The 23738-nt window shown below is 40.5% G+C and overlaps 2 protein-coding genes across 5 annotated transcripts; one reads left to right on the top strand and one right to left on the bottom strand.

Moving 5' to 3' along the window:
• Nucleotides 1-300: 300 nt before the first annotated feature.
• On the top strand, nucleotides 301-19194 carry wdr35 (WD repeat domain 35). Of its 4 annotated transcripts, XM_068338264.1 has the most exons (28): nucleotides 301-699; nucleotides 808-925; nucleotides 2561-2632; nucleotides 2748-2840; nucleotides 2922-3050; nucleotides 3232-3365; nucleotides 3736-3901; nucleotides 3986-4131; nucleotides 4350-4475; nucleotides 6073-6258; nucleotides 6535-6570; nucleotides 6675-6735; nucleotides 7898-8042; nucleotides 8457-8526; nucleotides 8796-8849; nucleotides 8940-9049; nucleotides 9158-9377; nucleotides 9466-9546; nucleotides 9821-9957; nucleotides 10703-10906; nucleotides 11003-11149; nucleotides 12310-12442; nucleotides 12557-12667; nucleotides 13777-13941; nucleotides 14773-14913; nucleotides 15004-15160; nucleotides 16849-17089; nucleotides 17629-19194. In XM_068338264.1, the coding sequence occupies exons 1-28, from the start codon at nucleotides 676-678 to the stop codon at nucleotides 17777-17779; spliced, it is 3558 nt and encodes a 1185-aa protein (XP_068194365.1). In that variant the 5' UTR covers nucleotides 301-675; the 3' UTR covers nucleotides 17780-19194. The 4 variants fall into 4 exon arrangements, with proteins under 4 accessions (XP_068194365.1, XP_068194367.1, XP_068194364.1 ...); XM_068338266.1 differs by lacking the exon at nucleotides 6535-6570; XM_068338263.1 differs by lacking the exons at nucleotides 301-699; nucleotides 808-925 and adding an exon at nucleotides 1036-2076.
• Nucleotides 19195-19383: 189 nt separating this feature from the next.
• On the bottom strand, nucleotides 19384-23738 carry odc1 (ornithine decarboxylase 1). Its single transcript, XM_068338271.1, has 11 exons — nucleotides 23582-23738; nucleotides 22611-22754; nucleotides 22332-22468; nucleotides 21995-22168; nucleotides 21673-21845; nucleotides 21355-21571; nucleotides 21179-21262; nucleotides 20884-21046; nucleotides 20685-20800; nucleotides 20386-20600; nucleotides 19384-20281 (listed from the first exon to the last, which is right to left on the bottom strand). Exons 3-11 carry the CDS (start codon nucleotides 22431-22433, stop codon nucleotides 20143-20145), a joined length of 1383 nt encoding a protein of 460 aa, XP_068194372.1. The 5' UTR covers nucleotides 22434-22468; nucleotides 22611-22754; nucleotides 23582-23738; the 3' UTR covers nucleotides 19384-20142.

The following is a 23738-nucleotide window of genomic DNA, read 5'->3' as shown; positions in this document are numbered from 1 at the left end:
ATTGCATTAAAATTCCTTTTCATTTTGGGTGCTGGTTTGTTATGTTTCATCGTTTTCTTATGACCAACACTCCTTGTAGTTTTCTTTTATTTCTCATTTAAATAAATTCTCGACAGCCACACGTAAATAAATTAACGGTAACTTTTCCAAAGACCAAAGAAGTTTCTGCGACTAATTTCAGTGAAGGCAAAAATGGACAGGACGACGTGCAACCCGCCTCACGACCCTAAAAACTACAAGTACCACAAAGACCCCAAGCGCGGTACTTCCGGTATACGGTTACCACGGGAGACGGACGGAAGCTACGTCCCTTTTTTTTGTATGGGGCTGTTCTGACAATCTAAGCTGCTAAACGTGACATTTAAACGACTCGTACTATTACTTTTCTTTCGCTCACCTGACGGACGTCTTTTCAAACATGAGGCGACTGAACGGAGTCAGTCGGCGGACTTGTAAACGTGGTTTGACGCTGATAAAACTAGCATAACCAGCTAACGGTAGCGGCTGAATTCACGCTCAACATGGCCCAGTGATGAAGCTAGCTAGATTACAAAAGTTATCTGAACTTGTCTGGTTTGCTAATTCTGATAGATTAGTCTGTTGTTTCTTTTTGCTCTACATTTAAACTAGTCAAAACATCCGTGATTGTTTGAGGTTTGTGACGTCACCGACACCATGTTTATCTACCTGAGCAAAAAGGTGAGTGTTGCCTTGTGCACTTGGCCGCTGAGACGCATCCACTAATCTAATCTAATCTAATCTAGCATAGTTATCTGAAACTGGATGGAACGTATCCGTCTTTTGCAGATTGCTATCCCCAACAATATCCATCTAAAATGTGTCTCCTGGAACAAAGACCAAGGCTTCATTGCGTGCGGAGGAGACGATGGTCTGCTCAGAGTGCTCAAGCTGGAAACTCAGACAGGTGGGCTCAGAGGGTGTGGTTCTGGTTCAGGTGTCCTCAGTCTGATGCTGCCTCCAGCTCCATCCTCCAGCTCCATCCGAGAATGGAGCCATAGGATGCACTGAATCTTCAGGAAAGATGACCCATCTCTTTATTTATTAATGTCAACATACACACTGCAGTGTTTGGATTTGATGCAACTATAAGACATAAAACCATATCCCAGCGAAAGTGATGAGTACGGACAATTACATCAAATTTTATTTATAGAGTGCCAAATCATAACAGAAGTCATCTCATACAGAAGTCATTCTACAGTCTCTCAAGCCTTTTCACAGAAACCCAACAGAGCTCCCCAAGAGCAAACAATGGCGAGGAAAAACTTCCTTTAAATAGGAAGAAAGCTGGAGCAGAGCCTGACTCCTGGAGGATGGTGGTCTGTCTTGATGGGGGTTACAGAGGAAGGGGTGCGGTGATGTCACTAGATCCTATTGTCATATTGGGCCATCACACTCCCTTAAAAAGTGACTTAATTACAGTACTTTGTTACATTAACACCTAGTATGAGTAGAATTTCGTCAAAAAAGTCTTTTAAAAAATGCTATTGCTGTTTAGCTATTTACTGAAGTGGATTGCACCTACTTGTTTTTTTCCCATTTAAATAATCTATATGTTTATTCATTGCTGTTTTATCTACTTTTTTACAGTGTAAAATAAATTAAATTCATTTAGCTTTATGTGGAAAATTACTGTCAAATCAAGTCAAATTTAGTTATACAGCAATGAATCACACCAGAGTTGCCTCGAAGTCAGAAAGAAAGGAAACCGACTAAACAAATATACTGTATCAATATAAATAAGTATTTGCATAAAAATTACTGATTTATGAATAGGTTTGTTTACACAGGAATGTATTTTTGATGGCTAATGATGCTCCAGTTGTCCGAGTCATAAAGAGTCTATGTTTAGAGGAGATGGGTCGTCCTTGTCTGCATCCTGATTCATGGCTTCAGCTGAAGAAGAGACGACTTCCAGGAACGTCGGAGCCGGGTTTCTATTACCTGACATCCCAAGTCTGGATCAGAACCTGCTAAGGAAACACAGAGACTGCAGACGTATCGTTTGTCTTCTTTATATAGGAAAGAGGATATGTAGAGGAAGTACAGAGGAAGGTAAAGGAATAGAAGCTTCAGACTGCACTCCCTTGTTCCTGACTGTAAACTTTATGAAATAAGAATGTTTTTAATCTGGTCTTAAATAAACTAACAGTGTCTGCCCACAGTACTGTAGCAGGAAGACTGTTCCATAGTAAAGGATCTCTATAACTAACTCTACAGTCAAAACCATTTAGTAATACCATTGTGATAGAGATTTAAGGAGTTTTAAATGATACTCTCACATTGTTTAAGAAATCCCCCACAGTGTTCATAAGCTCTTTGGCTCTGTCCTGGAGCCTCAGTGGCCAGTCGCGGTAAGAACAAATGGTGCCACTGTGTCCACTTTGCCTGTTGGATGGAAAAATCCACTAACAGCAAAGTGAAAGAAACGTAAGCGCTTTCTGTAGTATTTGCATTCACAGATTAGTGCTGGCTAAAAGACTTTAAGTATCTACTCATGGGGAGGTAATCCCGATATATTTTTCTGCTATGTCAACAGATGATGCCAAACTAAAAGGCCTTGCTGCACCCAGTAATCTGTCAATGAACCAGACTCTAGAGGGACACAGCGGTGAGATATATTCACTAGTTGCAAACGTCTTATCATAATGTTATTCAGAATTTTTTGGGAAATGGAGCTAGCAATGGAAAACTTATTTGACTCTACGTGATCGCAACACTCACAGGTGCGGTACAAGTCGTCACGTGGAATGAGCAGTATGAAAAGCTGACAACCAGTGACCAGAATGGACTTATCATCGTATGGATGCTGTACAAAGGTGATGCTGGTAAATTAAAACTACCGGTAGTCTTGTGTTAAAATAGACTTTTATAGCAGCTTATCTTTGCCCCTTCCATAGGTGCGTGGTACGAGGAGATGATCAATAACCGGAACAAGTCAGTGGTGAGGAGCATGAGCTGGAATGCAGACGGTCAGAAAATCTGCATTGTGTATGAAGATGGAGCCGTCATTGTTGGATCTGTGGACGGTAAAACTCATTTCTAGAAAGTCTGCTAAAAATCAGATAGTAGTGGTAAATCAGAATGTGTTTTCAAAACAGATTTAGCATGAAATCACTACAGATTCTTCAACAAGGATTTCTTTGTTCACCTCCTAATCGAATGAGTACAAATATGTACTGTGGGATAAAGCTTGTTTTTTTTAAATAGGAAACCGGATTTGGGGAAAGGAGCTAAAGGGAAATCAGCTTGCCCATGTAGCATGGTCACCAGACAGCAAGATCCTGCTGTTCGGCATGGCTAACGGGGAAGTGCAAATCTACGACAATCAAGGAAACTTTATAGTGAGTGTGTAAGCGAAGGAATATAAAAGTCTGTAGAAGTCTATGACATTATATATACATGAAAAAAATAGAAGTCTGTGGAAGTTCACGACATTCTGACACAGGATGCTGATTTCAAAAATTTGTTTTATTTTGTATGTGGAAGAAGAGTGCATTTGTGGACCAAACTTAAAACTAATTAAAACTTCCAACGATGGAACATTATTTCCGTATTGTAATTTTAAAAAAATTCTGGTAAACTTCAATAGTAGGACTTAAAAATATCAGATTTTGAAAATCTCTTCTTATTTTGTTTCTCACAAATTATATGCGCTATATCCCTATGCTCAAATTTACTGAATACATGTGAGACTTTTTAATCACCTTTCAGATGAAGATGACCATCAGCTGCCTCACAAACGCTACTGGAGCTGTTAGTATAGCTGGCATCCACTGGTATCCAGGATCTGGGGGCTACATAGAACCCGACTGTCCGTGCCTTGCTATCTGTTTTGACAACGGAAGGTGTCAAATCATGCGCTACGAAAATGATGAAAGTGAGGCAATTAAAATCCTAAAGAGAAGCTGTATTCTCCACATGACCCTGAGATGATGACCTTTGCTGGTTCCCTTTTCTTCAGACCCAGTGTATATTGACACTGTGATGAATGTGGTCAGTATCCAGTGGAATCATTGTGGCAGTGTTTTGGCAGTGGCTGGTTCTCTGAGAGCCTCAAATCTGGAGAAGGAATTCAATGTTGTTCAGTTCTACACACCATTTGGAGAGGTGAGGGTGAAGAGTTTGTCTCCTTACTTAAATTCCACTTTTCACATGAATATTAGGCGTCTGCACCACATTAACGCCCAGATTTTCAGTCATTAATTCAAGCATGGCACCAAAGGACACAGATATGACTGAGATGATGCAGAATTCAATATTTATGTTTTTCCCTCTAAGACAAAAAAATGTCAAATTCTCACTTACAATTCCTTTTGTTCAAACAGCATCTGAGGACACTCAAAGTTCCTGGAAAGCAAATGACAGGAGTTTCATGGGAGGGAGGAGGGCTGCGCATCGGCCTGGCTGTGGACTCTTACATTTACTTTGCTAACATAAGGCCAGACTACAAGGTAAATGTCAGGCCTGCAGTTAGTTAACATATTTACGGAACAACCCGTTCTTAAAGATGACCTAAAACCCATATTTCCTCCAGTTTGGTCACGTTTAAACTCACGTTTTTTTGTCATGGTCAAGCTACTGAGAGCAAGTCAAACCTGGTTTATACGATGATAGTGGACAAAAATCCAAGTATGTTCCTTTAGTATTAATCAGCCTGGTGTTTAATGTTCTTTTGACCAGTTTTTATTTTATTTACTGTAGAAGTTGTTCGTTATACAGATGTGCCTAATACACACCTTACTGAGAAGACTACCTTTCTTTTAGTATCTCTTCTCTTCCAACCTGACCTCATACATTCAACCAAACATTGTGCCTGCAGGTATATGTCGGCTTACACTGTTTGGAGTTACTTCTTTCTCAATTATACATTGGTTTTCAAAAAAAATAAAAACACACACAGAAAACTAAAAACCAAGTTTATGTAATTTTACTCAACTTTACGAAGCTTTTGCTCCTCATAATTTATCCTTGAGCAGAAGAAGAAGAAGAAGAAAACACTTCGAGGAACTCTTGACCAGTTTTTAAGCACATCCAACAACAGCCAGTAACTGTAGATGTTGACAATCCACAGCCATCTACACCTGCGATGTAATCCACCAAACTGAATGTACGTATCGGTAAATTTAAAATAAATTAATTTTTTTTTAGTGCTGCAAAATAATTTTAAAAATCCTGTATTGTTTTATGGCATTAAAAAAGCTTTTACATTACCATTCATTCATAATAAAGCATCCATGATGTATGGTATGGGTCCAATGGGTTAGGCTCCAGCAACCCCCGTGACCCGTGAAAGCAGAACGAATGAATGAATAACGTATGTGAAACTTGGCTAAATTGTATTCGTAAATGTAAATTTATTTTCTGTCCTATATTAAAAAAACAATATTTAATTGTTTGTAAGCTTAAAATAGATTTGTATTATTGAAATTCATTCATAAATATACTACGGTACAGAACTGGGAATGGTTATTTTCGTTTAACCCGAAGACATGTTAATATGACCTACATTGTCTTTTGACTTACGTCATGTCTCCTGCAACCAGTGAGTGACGTAGGGTGAGGTTTTCCTGTATGTATGTTTTGGAGGGAGGTTCATCAAATGGACACTTGAGCCCTCCTCACGCCTCAAGATTCTAATTCAATCACTTTAATGACATTGTCTAACTGTCTGTGGTCCACTTTTTGCTAATTTTGGATGAGGCAGGTGATGAGGATGAGGATGATGATGATGACATACAAAAGCCCATCACACTGACCCTCACAATGATTCATCAGAAAAATTATAGGTGACATCAGGGAGTGTTATTTCCTCATTATGTATTCAAAACTGCTCTAAAAACAGTGAAACTTCCTTTTCTTATACCTGAAAGACAAAGAGATGTTTTCTATGAGCCTGATGTTACTACGTAGAAGAAGCTGCTACTGCACTCACCTACCAGTATTACATTTTGAAGGGGTGTTAAATGTACCCTGAATTTTATTTGATCATACTTTCTTGATATGATCTGTTCCAAAGGTGAGTCTAACACCTGTTTTGTGTCTCACTAGTGGGGCTACTGTTGCAGCACTGTGGTGTACGCGTACACAAAACCAGAGAGGCAGGAGAACTGTGTGGTTTTCTGGGACACCAAAAACAACGAGAAGTTTATCAAATACGTGAAGAGCTTGATGTCTGTTACTACATTAGGGGATTTCTGCATCTTGGCCAGCAAGGTGGACGACACCCTGTCACAGGTACACACACTTTTAGCACCTCTGGATTGCATGTTCTAACATGGAAAGAGAGGTGAGAAAGAAAAAGATTTTTTTAAAAACTGGTTGACTTGATGGACTAGATTCCTGTGTTTGGATGTTCACAGACAGGTACTTGTGTTTCCTTTGACGCCTCTTGCCTACCTCTCATGTACAATGAGGAAGATACAGAATTACATTAGGAAATTCAGAGTGAACTGTAGTAGTAAGGATCACAAATGTTTCTCTGCTGTCTTGCCTCCTAATTCATTGCCGCAGGAGGAGGCTGAGTTTGAGTCTGGGAGTCCTTCAAGGGTAATGAACAAATTAAACTACACACTTTAAACCAGGCCTTTATGCCTCAATAAAGAATCCTAGTTTGTCATGTTAATAATATTTTACTACTGTGTGTTTTTCAGTATGTCCTTATTTTATACAACTCCATTGGGACTCCGCTGGACTCAAAGTATATTGACAACGGTGAGTTGATACGACACAATCACAATCTCACATCATACTCTTTAGTGGATACGGTATTTGTCCTGCATATTTTCATGCAGAAGTTAAATCTTCTTATGCACTGTAGCTCAAAGTCCTCCTTCACCATAATGTCGGCATTATACTTCAACCCCATGTAATAGATCACACCCTGTGTGTGGAGAAGGGGCGGCTGGCCTTCCGCCACCTGCTGCCCACCGTGGTACTTTTCATGGGTCCACTGCATCCTATAGCAAATACACAGTGAGCTCTGGGCACCTTCATGTCTCACAAATGTTCAGCATTCTGTCTCTACTTGATATGGCTGAATGTTTACTGAGAAGTTCAGCGAGAGACACTTTAATGTCTGCAGATTTTCAAAGTGTCGGGACTGAAGAGCTTCAGAAATCCCACCACAGTCCTGATACTATGTGCCTTTTATGGCCATACCAGTCAAAGTGTGTCTGTTTGGGAACACACTGCATTGTCTTCCTGTCTTCCCTCATACTGAAAAAATAAAAATTATTGCTACAAGTTAAACGTTGAAAAAAATTTGGACAGATATTGAAAGTTTCTTGCTTTATTTGTAATTTAGTTCAATTGTGTGCTACAAAACCTTTCGCGACCAACATAGAACATGAATAACTCATCACTATTTATGTTTATCTAAACAAAACTATGTGTTTAAGATAAATGACAAAAACTCCTCTAAATCCTCTTATTTGGTAAAATGACTCCAAACAGAATCAGGATCAGCTTTATTGGCCACAAACTTCAAATGTAACAGTCGATCTGACTGAGACACGTGTTGCTGTAAAGCCCTCTCAGTTGTGAATTTGTCTGTTAAAACTTCTGAGGTACACATCGACTGTGTTTCTAGCTGTGCATGTTCACCCCTGTGCACCAGCACTTTAAGATAATGTCTTGTCAGATTTGTTATATGTATTTTCCATCTTCTTCACTTGTTATGTAGATTATCCTTGGTAGCTCCTGGACTAAGAAACCTCACCTGACCTTCCATGGGACTGAGTAGATCAAATCTGAGTTTCCTGTTTTGTGGAAACTCTTCGTTTATGTTACTTCCAAATGACAAAGGAGAAATGTGAGCTCTCCCTTTATCTTAGTCAGTGTATTCATTTAGACATCTGTCCTCTTCTCCTGTTAGAACCGTTGTTCGTCACTATGACTAAAACCCACGTGATCGCTGCGTCCAAAGAGGCTTTCCTCCTGTGGCAGTACAGAGTGGCAAACAAATTAACTGCAATGGAAATCAACCAAACAACAAGAACGAAGAAGGACGGAAGAGAGAGGTGAGGGGTTTTTTTGGGGGTTTTTTTTTTCAGATGTTGCCATGACAGTTGCAATTTCGTGGAGCCGCATCTCAAAAGGATTGTATTGAATAAAACCAGGTAGTGGGTGGGTAGTAGAACACCCGTGTCAGATCTTACAGTACACATCAAGCAGGTCATGGAATGTTTCAGGAAGGCAAGATAACTGCTAGATAACAGACTCGCAGTTTGAGTTATAGGTGTTGGCACCACCAGCGCAGAAAAGAAACATTCATTCATCTGAATCACATGCTGTTGAGGTTCCACACAAGCTGGGCATGGCCTAATGTTCTGCCAAGGCTTTCATGGCACCCGGACCATGATGCACCTCAGTGGAAACGACCGTGTTTGTCTTTCTAGTTCATTCTCATTTGTTCTCACCTCCTTCCTTTTTAGGGTCTATCACATTGACAGCAATCTCTCTGGAGGTGGTGACGGTGGTTCAGAGTTTACAAAGTCCCTCACAGTAAGAGACATGCTCACCTCTCAAGTGGCACAGATTGTGTAATGGCCGGGTTGTAGCACACTTGTGAGACATGTAGTACACTCTAGTATAAAAACACAGTACAGGATTCAATCTTCTGTAATTACCTCAGACCTTATTTAGAAACGTAGAGTGTAATAAGTACTTAATTTAGTGCTAATCCCACTTCCATATCCAGCTCACACAGGAATGAGAATAAAGTATTTTAGTGCAGATAGAGTTGTAACAGTGTTTCTGCTTTTTGTTTTCAGGCGACTCGAGACCCCATTTGTTGTATAACAGCAAGAGATAAGACCCTGATAGTGGTGTGTACACCCTGGTATGATTGAATGCAATAATTTAAGGATTAGAATAAATAAATAATTTGCTGTATTTGGGTGCATTTGTGTTTACAGGGCCGTGAGTCTGGCACCATCCATAGATACAGCCTCCCAAACGCTGCTTTCATCCAGAAGTACACTTTAAACAACAGAGCCCACTATCTGTCGCTGAACTGCAACTCCAGGCAAGCATTCAGTCGTGTCGTGCAGGTTAAGGTCATGGTACAGATATCTGTTGAAAAGCAGACCAAACAAGTTTTGTCACATTCAAGGTATTTTCTATATTCCCCCAGCCGCCTGGCCGTCATCGACATCGCGGGCGTGCTGACTTTGTTGGATCTGGAGGTTCGTGCGTCTGCAACCGATGGCACCGGAGACCGACCGTCTCCGGGCGATCCGTCCAAGTTTGAACGCAAAGATGTTTGGGACATGAAGTGGGCAAAAGACAACCCTGATCTGTTTGCCATGATGGAGAAGACCAGGATGTATGTCTTCAGAAACCTGGATCCAGAGGTGAGGGTTCGCCTGTTTGGATGGTGGTCAGCTGCTTTATCTGTTGGTCACAAACAAACTCACAACAACATAGTTTACCTTAAAACAGGAACCAATCCAAACATCTGGATACATTTGCAACTTTGAAGATCTGGAAATCAAATCTGTGCTGCTTGATGAAATCATGAAGGTAAAGAGACATTTATAACCGTGTTTAACATAAACACACAGACAACACTTAATACCTCATAAATACTAAATCATAGTTTTGTTTTGTATCTGTAATATCCAAATAGACATGGATTCACATAAGTTTAGAATTAATGCTGACTCTTAATTGTTGATTGCATAATTATAAGATTTCATCTCATCTAGGAACAGACATGAAATTAGGCCGTCCTCATAACCAGAACTGTTAGATTTCAGATTTCTCAGACCTGCAGTTTGTTGATTAAACTCCACAGGATCCAGAGAGACCCAATAAAGATAATCTCATCAACTTTGAGATCCGCTCCCTGAGAGACAGCCGAGCTTTGATTGAAAAAGTGGGAATTGAAGACGCCTCACAGTTCATTGAAGACAATCCACACCCAAGACTCTGGTAAACGCCACGTTATTCATTAGTACAATGTTTTCTGAAAAAATTTTGGAAAATGTAAGGATCGATATATATCGATATATATCTTATATCTTATATATATATATCGATATATATCGATATATATATATCGAAGACCCGGCCATTTTTAAACACTTTACTGTGTTAATGTAAATTTACATCCTGAATTTTAAGTGCTTTATTTCAGTTTGACAAAGATTTGTTCTTGGCTGTGCAGACTACTCTGATTCATGTATGAGAAACAGTGGGAGGTGTGGGAGGAGAACACAGCATCACACAAAAAAGAAGGAATATATTGTTTCTGTTGACCTTCATCAGTTCGGTAATAAAGTAATCTGATAAACTGATTATGTCTTTTTCTGTTGGTGGTGTTTTTTTTTCTCTCTTTGAAACAAAAACTTCACTTTAAGAACATCTCCCTCCACCAAATAAACTGTCATCCACTAGTTGAATCACCATTATTTTACCGTTGTGTATTGATATGAGTCAAGAAGACAAAACATTATTAAAAAGCTAACTCTAAATTATTTTTGTTTGACAGAGGATAAAGAAGATTGATGAGTGTACAGTAATCTGGGCTCATTATTTAATCTGTTGGTTTGGTGAAGTAAAAAAACATTTTTTTGTGAAGTTAGGAAATGAATAACAATGAATGAATTCTTATCGTGCCTTGAAATGCTGCTGGTGTTCGTCGCTAACTGAAAGCTCTCTGCTCTGAACCTGACAGGCGTCTGCTGGCTGAAGCGGCTCTGCAGAAACTAGACCTGAAGATGGCCGAGAAGGCCTTCGTCCGCTGCAGAGACTACCAGGGCATCGAGTTTGTCAAGCGTTTGGGCAACCTGCAGAGTGAGCCCATGAAACAAGCAGAGGTGGCGGCTTACTTCAGCAGGTTCGAGGAAGCTGAGCGGATGTACCTGGATATGGATCGCAGGTACGTTTGCTTTTTTAGGGACTTTTTTTTTAATTTTTATGTCTGTGTTCACGTATACCACCACCTGATAACCCATGGATGTTATATTGCTTGTAGGGACCTTGCCATCAGCCTGAGAATCAAGTTGGGAGACTGGTTCAGAGTGCTGCAGCTGCTCAAAACCGGCTCTGGTGACTGTGATGATGCTCTGCTGCAGCAAGCGTACAACGCGGTCGGAGACTACTTTGCTGACAGACAGAAGTGGTAGTGAAACACGTTCTTCTCTCCTGTTTTAACTATCAAATCGGTAGTAAACTGTCTTGTGGGGCGGCAGTGGTTCAGTGGTAGAGCAGGCGGTAGAGCGGGTCGTCCAATGTTCCAAGATCGACGGTTCGATTCCCGCTTCCGCCCAAAAACTCCCCGAGTGTGAGCTGACAGGGGGAGGTGTCAGCTGTGTGTGCTTGTGTGTTCAGGGCCTGTACGCACTAACATAAATGCATGCATGTGTGAATTACCAACATTAGAGTGGAGTACTAATTTCCCCTAAGGGATCATTCAAGTACTTGTATATAATTTTTTTTTAAAAATAATTACACGTTATTTCCATGGAACTTTCAATAGTTGACTAAGAATGTCTGTTGGTCAGAATCTGACAATGCAATATTCCAGCTTGTCACTGTTCAGAAGTCACAAGTGAATAATGCTGAATTGTTTTGTAGGCCTTTTGTTCTCTTGTTTTACTTGTGGAATGTGTGTTTAATTCTTCATGTCTCAGTTGACGTTGTTTGAATGAATTAGTCAAAATGTCTGATGATAGATTCCAAACACGAGTTTCCAGGTCAGCTGTCAGGGTTTTGAACACAATGCACAACTGACCACAGAAAAGGTGGAGGTATTAAAGTGTGTTGTGTAACACATCTGCACCTGACACCTTGTCCTTGCCTTCAAGTCAAACCTAAGTTAAATAAATGAGATAACAAAGTAATATCAGTGACTGTATCCAAATGTTATACAGACATTTCATCATTATATTTATTTATACATTCATTTATTTGTGTGTAGTTTGTGTTTTTTTGGTGCCATCCAGTTTGGAGGAGACAAGCTCTTTGTTATTTATAATACAGTATTCCTCTATATTACAGTATATTACGATGAATATACTAATACATGTAGATGTTGTGTGTTCGAACGATCTGTATCAAATACTACTGTTGGTGATTTGGTGTCAGGATCAATCTTAACCTTTAACACAAAAAGTCTGATTGAGAAACGGTAGTTGTGTGTGCTCCACGGACGAGGTTACACCCTGGTGTCACACCACTAATTACATGTAGGCACAAAAATGATATGCAGTACAGGGATTCATGACACATTTCAGACCATGTTGGTTTTTAATGTAGTTGTGTGTTGTTGTTTTTATCAAGGGTCAATGCGGTGCAGTACTACCTTCAGGGTCGGAACCAGGAGCGTCTGGCTGAGTGCTACTACATGCTGGAGGACTATGAGGGTCTGGAGAGGCTGACCGCTGCCCTGCCAGAGAATCACAAACTTTTACCGGTGAGTCAAGCGTTCCAGTGCGACTCCGAGTACCTGGAGGATGTTGGTGTTTGTCTTTATGTAGACATTTATACAGGTTGGCCTGTGTGTTCCTACTCCGTCTGTGCGTTACAGGAGTTGGGACAGATGTTTGCCGCTGTGGGCATGTGTGAACAGGCTGTCAGCGCCTACATTAAGTGCAATCAGCCCAAAGCTGCCGTTGACACGTGTGTTCATCTGAACCAGGTAAGAGACCGACAGGAAACCAGACGTGAATTGTGATGCTCTCGAACTGCCCTCTTCTTTTTGGAAAAATACAGACTGCAATTCTCGTGTTGAATAAAACGTGTAAAATCACATCTTTCTTAATTTAGATGAAGTTACATTTCTGCTCTAATTGAGTGTGTATTCAGACAAATGGGTTCGTTTTGAGGATGATTCTTTCACACTTCCGCTGTCTACACGTGTTATTTAAGAGACGAGAAGATAAAATAAGATGAGATGCCAGAAATAAATTTAAGTTAAATATAAATATTCACTATAAGTAAATATTGACCTCTTTCACAATGATTAACTGCAGCATTAAACTAGAACTCACAAGGCAGTCATTTTGACTGATTTTCAAATTTGCAATGTCATAACTTGTTTTGTTTTTTTAAAAAAAACCCTATGTACAAATAGGACTCTGACTTTTCCTAAATGTGTGTATATTTTATTCTGATATTGTTTGATCATTAAAATTTCAGTTTTCCAGTTTAGCCTCGTGGCCACTTGTGATGTTGACAGCTGTTATCAGTGGTGATACAGTATTTCCTCCTCCCAACTCAAGTTACTCGTGTTGAATGGGGGAAATATCAGTTTGACATTGTAACAGCAGTGTCTCCAGATGGCTGGCAGCAAATCACAGCATTTTGGATTGTTCATAATAGTTAATACATTTTCATTGTTGAGGTCATGATGACACCAATCCATTTTGAAGCAGGATGGATTTGTTTTTATTTCACAGTTTGAGTTGAGATGTGTAATTGCAGGGAAGTTATGTTGTCTCAATTAAAAAAAATAAAACACTCAATCATATTACATAAATTATATATAATATAAATATAAATTATATCAAATATATAATTATTATCAAATTATAGCTTTGATTTAGTGTCCTGGTATATTTCTACCTATTCCACCAATTTATTCTTAGGTATTTTCAATGATAATCCAAATTATATACAAATAATGTCCGAGCAGTCAAAATGACCTTTGGAGTTCTGGTAGTTGCAAAATTCTGGGAGACTGAGTGTTAATATAATCATCATGAATAATTTTCTTTTTTTCTATTCTATGAATGTCATTTATTCCAGTGGAACAAAGCAGTGGAACTCACCAGGACTCACAACATGAAGGAGATTAAATCTCTTCTTTCTAAATACGCATCACATCTACTTGAGAAGAATAAAACTCTGGAGGCAGTGGAACTCTATCGGAAAGCACACCATTTTCTGGAAGCAGCCAAACTCATGTTTAAGGTAGTGTTGTGTTTTCATGGTCTACCCCCTCACGACACACAGGTCTGCATGTCTTCATTCACCACTAAACCTGACAAAGCTTAAACAAAAGTCATTTCTATATTCATCTCTGTCCTCTCAGGTCAGTGCACTGAATTTCCTTCCAGGGAGCAGTCAAGTCTTCTGATTCTGAATCTGAATCTGATTTTGAATCGGGTTAAACAATTACCAAAGCTTTGCCCGACAGTTAACCTGAACTAGACAGGCTAGGTTCCACCATAAGTTTCCATAGTAACTGAGCTTAAACTACAGTGAACTTGCTCTATTGAAAAGGTAGGGCATATCGAAAATGGTGTAGAATAGAACGAATGAAGCTGCAACAATTAATCCAATAATAGGTCAACTGAACGATTGATTGAATTAAAGTGAGTTAGTATCGTCTTAAATAAATCAATATTTTAGGTCTTTTATTCGTTCATTTTCACAACTGCTTCATTCGCTGTCGCGGGGAGCTGGAAGCCTATCCCAGCTGGCTTAGGGCGTGAGGTGGGGGAAACTCCGGGCGCGACGCCAGTGCAAAGCAGGAAATGTTGATTTTTTTTTTAAAGTCCTTTATAAGAATTTTTTTTTTTAAATTTCCCACTTTCTGGGAATAACAGATATTTTTCACATTTTTTTTACATTGTTTATAGTTAGAATTGATTTTAAGAAGCTGGCAGGTTAATAAGTAATGAATAAACAATTACAAATGACTTCCACTTCTTTGGATGATGTTGTTCTGCATGCTGTATTTATTAATTAGAGATAAGACTTGTCTTAAGCACATAGCATGGCCTTTGTGTCTGCTGTTAGATAGCTGATGAGGAGGCAGAGAAGAGGAGCCGACCTCTGCGGGTGAAGAAGCTCTATGTGCTGGCAGCGCGTCTGGTTGAGAACTACCACGAGCAGATGAAGACGTCCCAGCAGAGCAAAGTCAAAGGGAAGCAGTCAGAGGTGCGACAACCCTGTTCCAGTGATAGTGAGCAGGACACTGGGCTGTCGGTCCGCTACGCCGTCTCACGCCGTCACTACTCTTCTCATTAGGCGACTTCTGCTCTGGCTGGACTTCTTGAAGAAGAGGCAACGTCTTCAGACAATCACATCGTGGACAATGCGTGGCGTGGAGCCGAGGCGTATCACTTCTTTCTGCTCGCTCAGAGGCAGCTGTATGACGGCTACATGGAGAACGCCATGCGCACAGGTACGACACACACACACACACACACACACACACACCTTATCAGAGACAGGAGCTGAGTACATTGCAAGTGTATGTCCTCTTTAAATATGTTTAAAACAATGTTTTTTTTCAAATAGAAATTATTTTGAAATCTGTTTTTTTATGTGAATTCATTCGTATAAATTGTGGTTACATCTCACTTCAAAGCTGTGATGTGTTGTAATTGTCAGTGTTTGTTCATCCATCCGTCCGTCTGTCCGTTAGTATGCCCACCGAATATCTTCGCAGCCATTAAAAATAGAAAGATTAAACGAAAAGCACATTACTCGGGTGGCAAAAGGGATGAAAATGGGATAATGACCTTGACGTTGAGAAAACTACCTGTAAGTCAAGGTCAAATTTCAACTTTTGTACTCTCAGGAACCGAGTAAGATTGAAAGACGAGGGAGAAGGCCAGTTTGAGTAAGACCATAGATCAAAGCTAATGCTTTGATCTACCTATGCACTAGCTTTGATCCATGGTCAAAGCTAGTGCATAGCTTTGACCTACCCTGAAAGGTCAAAGCTATGCACTTGTGGGTCATGATAAGTTGCGGGATGGTGCAGTCTCTGACTGCCCTGTTAGTGCTTACTCCAGTCAGAGAGGCTTTGTAGTGCTTTTCATCTGCATATCAGGTGGCTTTTGCGTGAGTGTGTGAGAAATATCTGCATGGGCTCCATCCCAGACCATCCATTCACAACTGTGTTCTACAATGATTCTCATCACTGAATAAAGTCATAAAAACTTTTTAAAGAAGAAAACAACTTTGTAAAATTAAAATATTTTCAGCTTTCTTAAATCTAATGTACTTGCTATCTGAGGGTGTACAGACTCATTCACACACCCCGCTGATGACTCACCTCTGTGTTTATTGTGTTGTTTATTCCATCATCTATAGTGAAATGCTGCTTTATATGCTCATACATATCCAGAGACAACCCTCCTCCTCCTCTTCATCCAGGCTGTTCTCACAGACACTCCTTCAGCTCACCAGCTGTCTCTTCTGATCCACAGCAGAGTCTGTGGATCAGAAGAGGATCCACAGGGCAGGGTCACCTTTTTCACTTCACGTTTTTTCATGGGGTCTTCTGAACCATTCTTTGTCTGGCCCCTCACCTGAGACCTGTTTGCCTGGGGTGACCCTACCAGGAGTACAAAACTCCCGACAACATATCTTCCAGGAGCCTTAGGGCACACAAACCTCTCCACCACGATAAGGTGATGGTTCCTTGGAGAGGTATCTGAGTTATTTGTACCTAAATCAAACATAAGTCCCGAACAGGAAGTGGAGGTAATGTCAGTCACGGGTGTAAGAAAGGGGTCAGTTATGTTGTGATCCATGCGCTGATGTGATGCAGAGAAGATACAGTTATGCCCAAAATAATAGTTGTATCTTTAAAAAGGTGAGTAAATGTCAAAATTAGTTAAATAAATTGTACTTTAATAAACACAAATTCATTGGGGACATTCCATTGCACATTCCCTGTCAAAGCAAGAAAATTGGAAAAAGTCATAAAATTTTATATTTCACAGAAAGTCAAGAATTGTAATTTTCAAAAAAAAAATAGCAGTGCTGACATCTGACATCTGTCTGACATCTGTCTTTGGAAAGTCAAAAATGTACCGTATAAACTAAGAAATTCCTGATTACTTCCCTCCACTTTTGAAGCCCTTCACCTGCGTGAGTATGAGGACATCATCCCAGTGGTGGAGATCTACTCGCTGCTCGCCATTTGTTCCGCATCAAACCGAGCCTTTGGCACATGCTCGCAGGCCTTCATCAAGCTGGAGTCCTCGGAGAGTCTGGACCCGGAACAACGACAGCTGTACGAGGGTCTGGCCCTGGAGATCTTCACCAAACACGCCCCAAAGGACGCCCGCAGTCTGGTGCTGGACGGTTCAGCAGAGGGGTCAGTACAGACAGTCAGGGGTTCGCTCTTAAATTATTAGCATTCAGATAGTGAATGAGGGACCAGTCAGCAAACATAACCTTCTTTATTTCTTATGTTCTTCTGTAGTGAAATGTGCTTCATAACTATAATAATATTCAATAATATTCATAATCAGATTTATATAAAATATCAACATACAGGGTGTCCCCAAAAATGTATACACCCTTTAGTAGCTGATAACTAAATTGTTTATGGATTTTCTTTTTCATAAACAATTTAGTTATCAGCTGCTAAAGGTTGTATACATTTTTGGGACACCCTGTCCATGTGCATAAATGTCTTTATCTTGATAAGCCTTAAAATGGATATTCAGACAATTATGAACAATGACGCAGCGGTCTGGGTCAAACATGGGGCTACAGAAACAGGGATCAGTGACATGTGTGCTCTCATCTCTAGAAAACCCTTTGTCCTTCATCCATTTCACTGAAATTTATATTAATTTATGACATCAAAGTGTTCTCTGACTTGAGTTCATGTGTGTTTTTGTGTTTTAGGCCAGAAGGAAAATTACCAACATGCATTGTGACTGGTCTGCCGATCCAAGAGTACCAGTTCTGGTTGTGCAGTGTGTGTAAACACTGCGCTCTTGAGCACGAGATCCGCAAATACAGATTCTGTCCTCTGTGCCACAGTCCTGTGGCCTGAACACCAATGAGCGTGACGTGGCCTGAAGACCTGTACGTTTTCTTTTCAAGTAGACAGATATAAGGGATAGTAGGACCACAGCAGCGTGTTGTAACACTTAAATGGACACAACAGCTTTGTTCACTATTTTATACAGAAGTGGGGGGAAAAAAATCACAGAAATACAATTATTTAAAATGTATTTTTATAGGACATCATGTTATAATCACACTGAAAACACAGTCCAGTTGATGATAAAGAGGGCTTTGAATGGTGCTGCTGTCCGGCTTTTAATTTTGAGATCATGATATGTTGCAACCTGTTTTTGTACATTAGTGTAGCAAAACAATATTTTCCTGAATTCAAATGATTAAATGTTTCTGTTGTATGTTATGAAAGTGTGTTTTTCTGCTTGACAGGCTGCAGTATACTTATGAATGGGGGCATGTGCTTCTCCTTTTTTGGGGGGAGCTGGAGTGACCCATGGCCCAAACTGTCAGGATATCCTGTTAAAGCAAAAACTTAAATGTTTGAGTTTTCTTTTTATGTATCGCCATCACAGGAAGGCAAATGTGGATTTGAATCAAAAACAATAACTTCACTGTCCAGGATTCAATCTTGGTCCGAACTCGCAAACCTACTTGATATTTAGTTGAGGTTGCAGCGCCATCTAATGGCCAGATAAAACTACATTTTTTAAAATTTAGTTACACATGACATGATGACGTCGAGCAATGAAATCAGATTTACAGACACTATTTACTGACATCTGTAAAGTAAGCTGTAAAAGTCCACAAACTTCACAGTGAAGCTGTGTGAATGTATGAGAAATTATAGACAGTAACGAACTTCAATAACTGGTCCTTCCTTCCTAAGCTGTTATTAAAGGTTAACTTGAAGAAAACTGGAAAGTCTGTTGTAGCGATCCTCAAAAACCAAAATGGCAGTCAGAGACTGCAACATCTCACGACACCCCTGAATTCAAAATTGTACCCTGACCTACTTTCATAATGGTCGCAGCAATGAATTCAATATTGTACTATGGAGTTGACCTAGTTTTCCAAAGGTGAAGGTCATCACATATTTTTGCCTCTGGCTTCCTGAAAATGTTGCTTTTTGTTTTGTGATTATATAATCAGGAGATGTGTACCCAAAAAGGTATGTAAGCGAAAATTTGACCTTGACCTAGTATTTCAAGGTCAAGGTTGTGATCTAATTTTCATCCCTGAATTTAACGCCTTTTGTTTCGTGTTTTTATCTTACCCGGTTTAATCCCCTTTGCTGCCCGGGTAATGTGCTTTTTGTTTCATCTGTCTGCAATGGTTGTGCCTGTCCAACCTATACTGTACTGTATTAACATTCTCACCCACATCCATCTGACCTACTTATTGACGTGATCACAAACCATTATACCCCTACAAAATACCTTTAAATCCATTCATGGCTCCTACATCTGTGCTAAACTGATCGGTTTAAATTGGTTCCTTCTGTCTGAACCAGATTTCTGAGGTGCCAGGCAGCTGTGGTGGCTCATACATAATGGATAATAAAACCACACACAAAGAATTTGGCATTTAGCCCGTTTTATTAAAAAAAATACAAAATTTAAAAAAAAAAATCATTGGAACCCAAAATAAATTTGCATTCCTGTCTTTCATGTCAATTTTCCAATGTGTGGTTAATCATGGCCTTTTAAATCACAAATATATTTATTGACTTGAACAGGTTACAAACAAAATCAGATAAATTAAGGAGAAGAGAGGTGCCGGCTACATCTTGAGTCCCTGTGTTTAATTTATTAGCTCGGGATGCAACTTCAGCTGTTAATAGGGCTTTGAGGGGGACAGCTCAGTAACAAACACATATAACAAGCCACTGGTTATTGCCTAAAATGGATGCAAGCCAAAAAATATTTGATAACATTGCAGGAATATTACTGGTAACTTAATCTCGACCTTCTGACATAGTCTCAAATTCTGCCAATTCTACTAGAACAGGAACTAGTCACTGAGGTAGTTTTGTGATTCAGATTGAAAAGTACTATTTCTCTCCCTTCCCTACTGTAGTTCTGCAAAACATTCTGAAACAGTTTTCTAATCTCCAGATTACGGCAGGAAGACTAGCGACACGTTTTAGCACAGAGCTGCCCTGTCGCACTTCCAGAAGAACACACCGACACTCAGTGTCTGTGTGATTCAGCCTCAGTTCATTTAAAGGTTGATCCCTAACTTCCATTCAGAATGCAAACATTTGTGCAACACGTCCCTCTCATTCTCCTGTCAAGAGACTGGCCTTGAATTTTCATCTACACTTGGGAGAGAAAGTGAAAAGTGAGAACAATTCAACTCAATGATAAAGGGCATTGCTGTAACGTACATATGCATTTAAACGACGGGGCCATGGTAGGGTTTAGTTGGAATCTCCAAATTGCTTTCTCGGCCACAGCAGGCTGGTAGTTCAAATGGGTAGGACTCCTCCGCCAAGGCTGGCATACCGTGGGAACGAACCTGCTGCACGAATTGCCTGAAGAAAACAAGAACAACGTTAGTGTCCAGAATGCACACAAACTGTCACTTGATCACGCTCATAGCCAGGACCCATTCCCACTATTCTTACGATCTACTCACCATGCAGGGCGGGACATGACGTAGTGAATGTCAGGCGTTTGAAAGCCGTTGAAGTTGGAAGCAGCTGCCACGGTGTAGGCCCCCATGTCCTCAAACACCAGCCAGTCGCCCACCTGCAGGTCGGGCAGGCTGCACTGCTCAACAATACGGTCAAGGCCGTCGCAGGTCGGACCCCAGATGCTGCACGTGTACATGACCTCATCTGGTTTAGGCTTCTATCAGTATGGAGGTGGAGTATAGATCACCATTAGTTATTCCATTAAAGAACTATTAACTATTTTAATGTGAAGTCCACGTACCATGTGCAGTGTTGGTAAACAGTGAGCGTGGTCAAACAGTATACAGTTGAAGGATCCGTACACTCCGTCGTTGATGTAGTACATCAGAGTCCTGTCATTGGTCCCTTCGTCTTCCTCTGTGAAGGAAACATTCTTTAGCACTGGAAAAAATAATCAAAATAAACTACATTTCTAAATCACACTTCAACAAGACTGTTACCATCAGAGGCAGACTCCTCGTCCTCGATAACCTTCTTGGCAATGATGTTAACAACCAGCGTGTAAGCCGAGGCCACGTAAAAGCGTCCTGGCTCAGCAATGATCTTTAGAGCAGGGTCAGCAGGGAAATACTTGTCCAGAGCTGAATTGATTACAGTAGTGATCTAAAGAGGAAGACAGTGTCAAAGAGTCTCTAAACATTTATTTAAAAAAATTTTTAAAAAAAACTTATCAGTGCGGCAGCTTAGATTAAAAAAAGCCTCAACAGACAAACAGAAAAAAAAATGGAAACAGACCTCTTCAAACTGGAGTACGGCATTATCAGAACCTGGGAAACCACCTCCGATGTCCAGCAGGTCCATGCTGAAACCCAACTCCTCCTAAGAGGTCACAAAAAGAACAAAACTTCACTCCACTGGGTGGGCACCAGCATCACAGCTGCACGTGCTGCAACAATTCCGTCACAACTCACCCCCATATCAAAGACGCAGCGGGAATCCGCGATAGCCTGAGTGAAAGTTCCAGGATCGGTGCAGCCGCTGCCAACGTGAAAGCTGACGCCGATCACATCCAGCCCCAGTTCTTTAGCCTTTTCCAAAAGACCTCGGCAAGCTTTGAGCGGTGCCCCAAACTTCACGCTCAGTCGACACACTGCCTTCGAGTCGTCTGTAGCGATACGCAGCACCAGCCTGAGTAGAAGATACAAACAAAGTGAATGAAAAGGACAAAAATGAAGAGTGTGCAGATAACAATACACCAATGGAGCTTTTATATCAGATAAATATCTCACTTGGCATTGTCATGACAGCGGGCCACTTTCATAAGCTCCACTTCGCTATCAAAAGTCATGGTCTGTACTCCGTGGGCAGACGCATACTTGATCTGAGAAACTTGCTTGCAAGGATTAGCATAGATGATTCTGTCTGGGGCCACTCCAAGAGACTGGATGAGCTGAATCTCCACCTAGAAAGAACAATGCGGACAAGGAGTCAGGAAGGCTCTGAATAGAATTTTATCTAGCCAGCAATATTAGAAAAAGATGAAAAAAAACAGTAGAAACTTTGGGGTTTTTTGTCTGATATCAAGCATTGTGCAGACGGTCCAACACACACCTTGCTTGCACAATCAAAGCCAGTTCCCAGTGATGCCAGAGTCTCAACCACGGCCCGACTGTCGTTGCATTTGACGGCGTAGAAAGGAGTGACACGCGGGAGGGCCTTCATCCAACGCACGTGTTTCTTTACGACATCCCCCAAGTCACAGATGTAGAAGGCATCTCTGTCGTCCTGTAACCGAGTTGACTCATTAAACGACAGATAAAATGTCACTCACCTAACATGTGTAGCTAAAATGATAAAACACACAGCTTGCCTTCATTTACATTACATTCTGCATTCAGTCAACACAGAGTGGCCATATATGAACTCCCAGATCAAGGTAAAAATTTACCGTCATGGATAACTCATTGATCTTCTGCCCGACAGTATCACGGGCAGAAAAGCCCTCCTCCAGGATGGAGAATCCAAGATCAGTCGGGTTTGCAGTCTTCATGGTCAAAACAACTCCCTCGATTGGTCACTTGTCAACTGGAAGAGGAAGATTAGGAAATATTTAGCTGATGGAAGCTTTGAGAACACAGCATCTATTCCCGATTATGGTTTGAACTTACACTGAACAAGTATGAGTAATTTTGAATAAAGTCATTGTCTGCAAAAAATAGAGACTTACTTGAGAATAAAAGAAGCGATGTAGAGTTGCTGTTCAGGTGCAGAGACACCAAGGTGGGTCACCAGTGAAGTTAAATCCCTTTAAATAGGACTCAAGGCCAGGGCCGTCTGAGTAGTCAATGCGTGTTTTTCTAAACTGTGGCTTCTGGAAACAAAAGCATGACGTCATAAGTAAACAAGTGACCGTTTAAACAACTTTATTTTTTCAGGAAACGAGTCCTTAAGAAAACTAAGAAAATATTAACTTCACTTTTTTTTGCATTTAACGCTCGAAAAATCTGAATGTGCACTATACACTTCCTAAAACTCGCCATAAAGTTTTAGATTAGATTATTTTTTAAAAATTGTTTCAAAATAAACATTCGAATGCACGTTAAGGCCATAAAAAGAAATGGCCACCGTCTGACCACAGCGGTGAGGCCACGCCCAGTCAACACTTTGGCCAATGATAAAGAAGACACGCCTTATGACGTCCTCAGTACGTCACGAAAACGAACCATTCAGTGATGAGGAGCTACGCATTTACGCGGATGCCGGTTCCGGTTGGACCCCTTCACGCCATGAGGCACTTCACCGTCCGACCGGAGACGTGAATACTAATCACCACATTAAAACAATTTTCAGCGTGAAGTGGATACACCAAAATTATCCTCTAATCAATTACCACCAAAATCAAATATTATTCTCGACAGTTCAAAAGTTCTTGAGACAAATGCTACTCTTAGCTAACTTCAGGCAATCGAGTCCACGTAGCAAACTACGTATAAGTAACATCAAATAACGCTGCATGTTAAATTAGATTAACGTGTTGCGGTTATGTAAAAGCAGCAAGAGCGCCTCATTGAAACACTGTAAATCCGTTTTCATTTAGCTTTCATGGCTACCGTAACTAGACTTTCCGCTAGCTTACATTCGGTGAACATAGAAAGGAAGACACGATTAGAACATCGACATAAAAAGAGTCTCGCTTACCTTAAAAAGCATTTACAAAGAGTTTATCCATTAGATCCGAGTGCAGGAATTTTAAAAATAAACGCTGTTCCCGTCACCAGCAGTTCCACCGAGGCGGCTCCACCCTCCGTAGGACGAACACTGCAGCGGTGGCGCGAGCCCACCGGTATTTATATGG

This window comes from Antennarius striatus, chromosome 17 (genome assembly GCF_040054535.1).
Source record: "Antennarius striatus isolate MH-2024 chromosome 17, ASM4005453v1, whole genome shotgun sequence".
Lineage (NCBI taxonomy): Eukaryota > Metazoa > Chordata > Actinopteri > Lophiiformes > Antennariidae > Antennarius > Antennarius striatus.
Note: the sequence above shows the minus strand (reverse complement) of the source record. Positions and strands in the feature narration are given on the sequence as shown.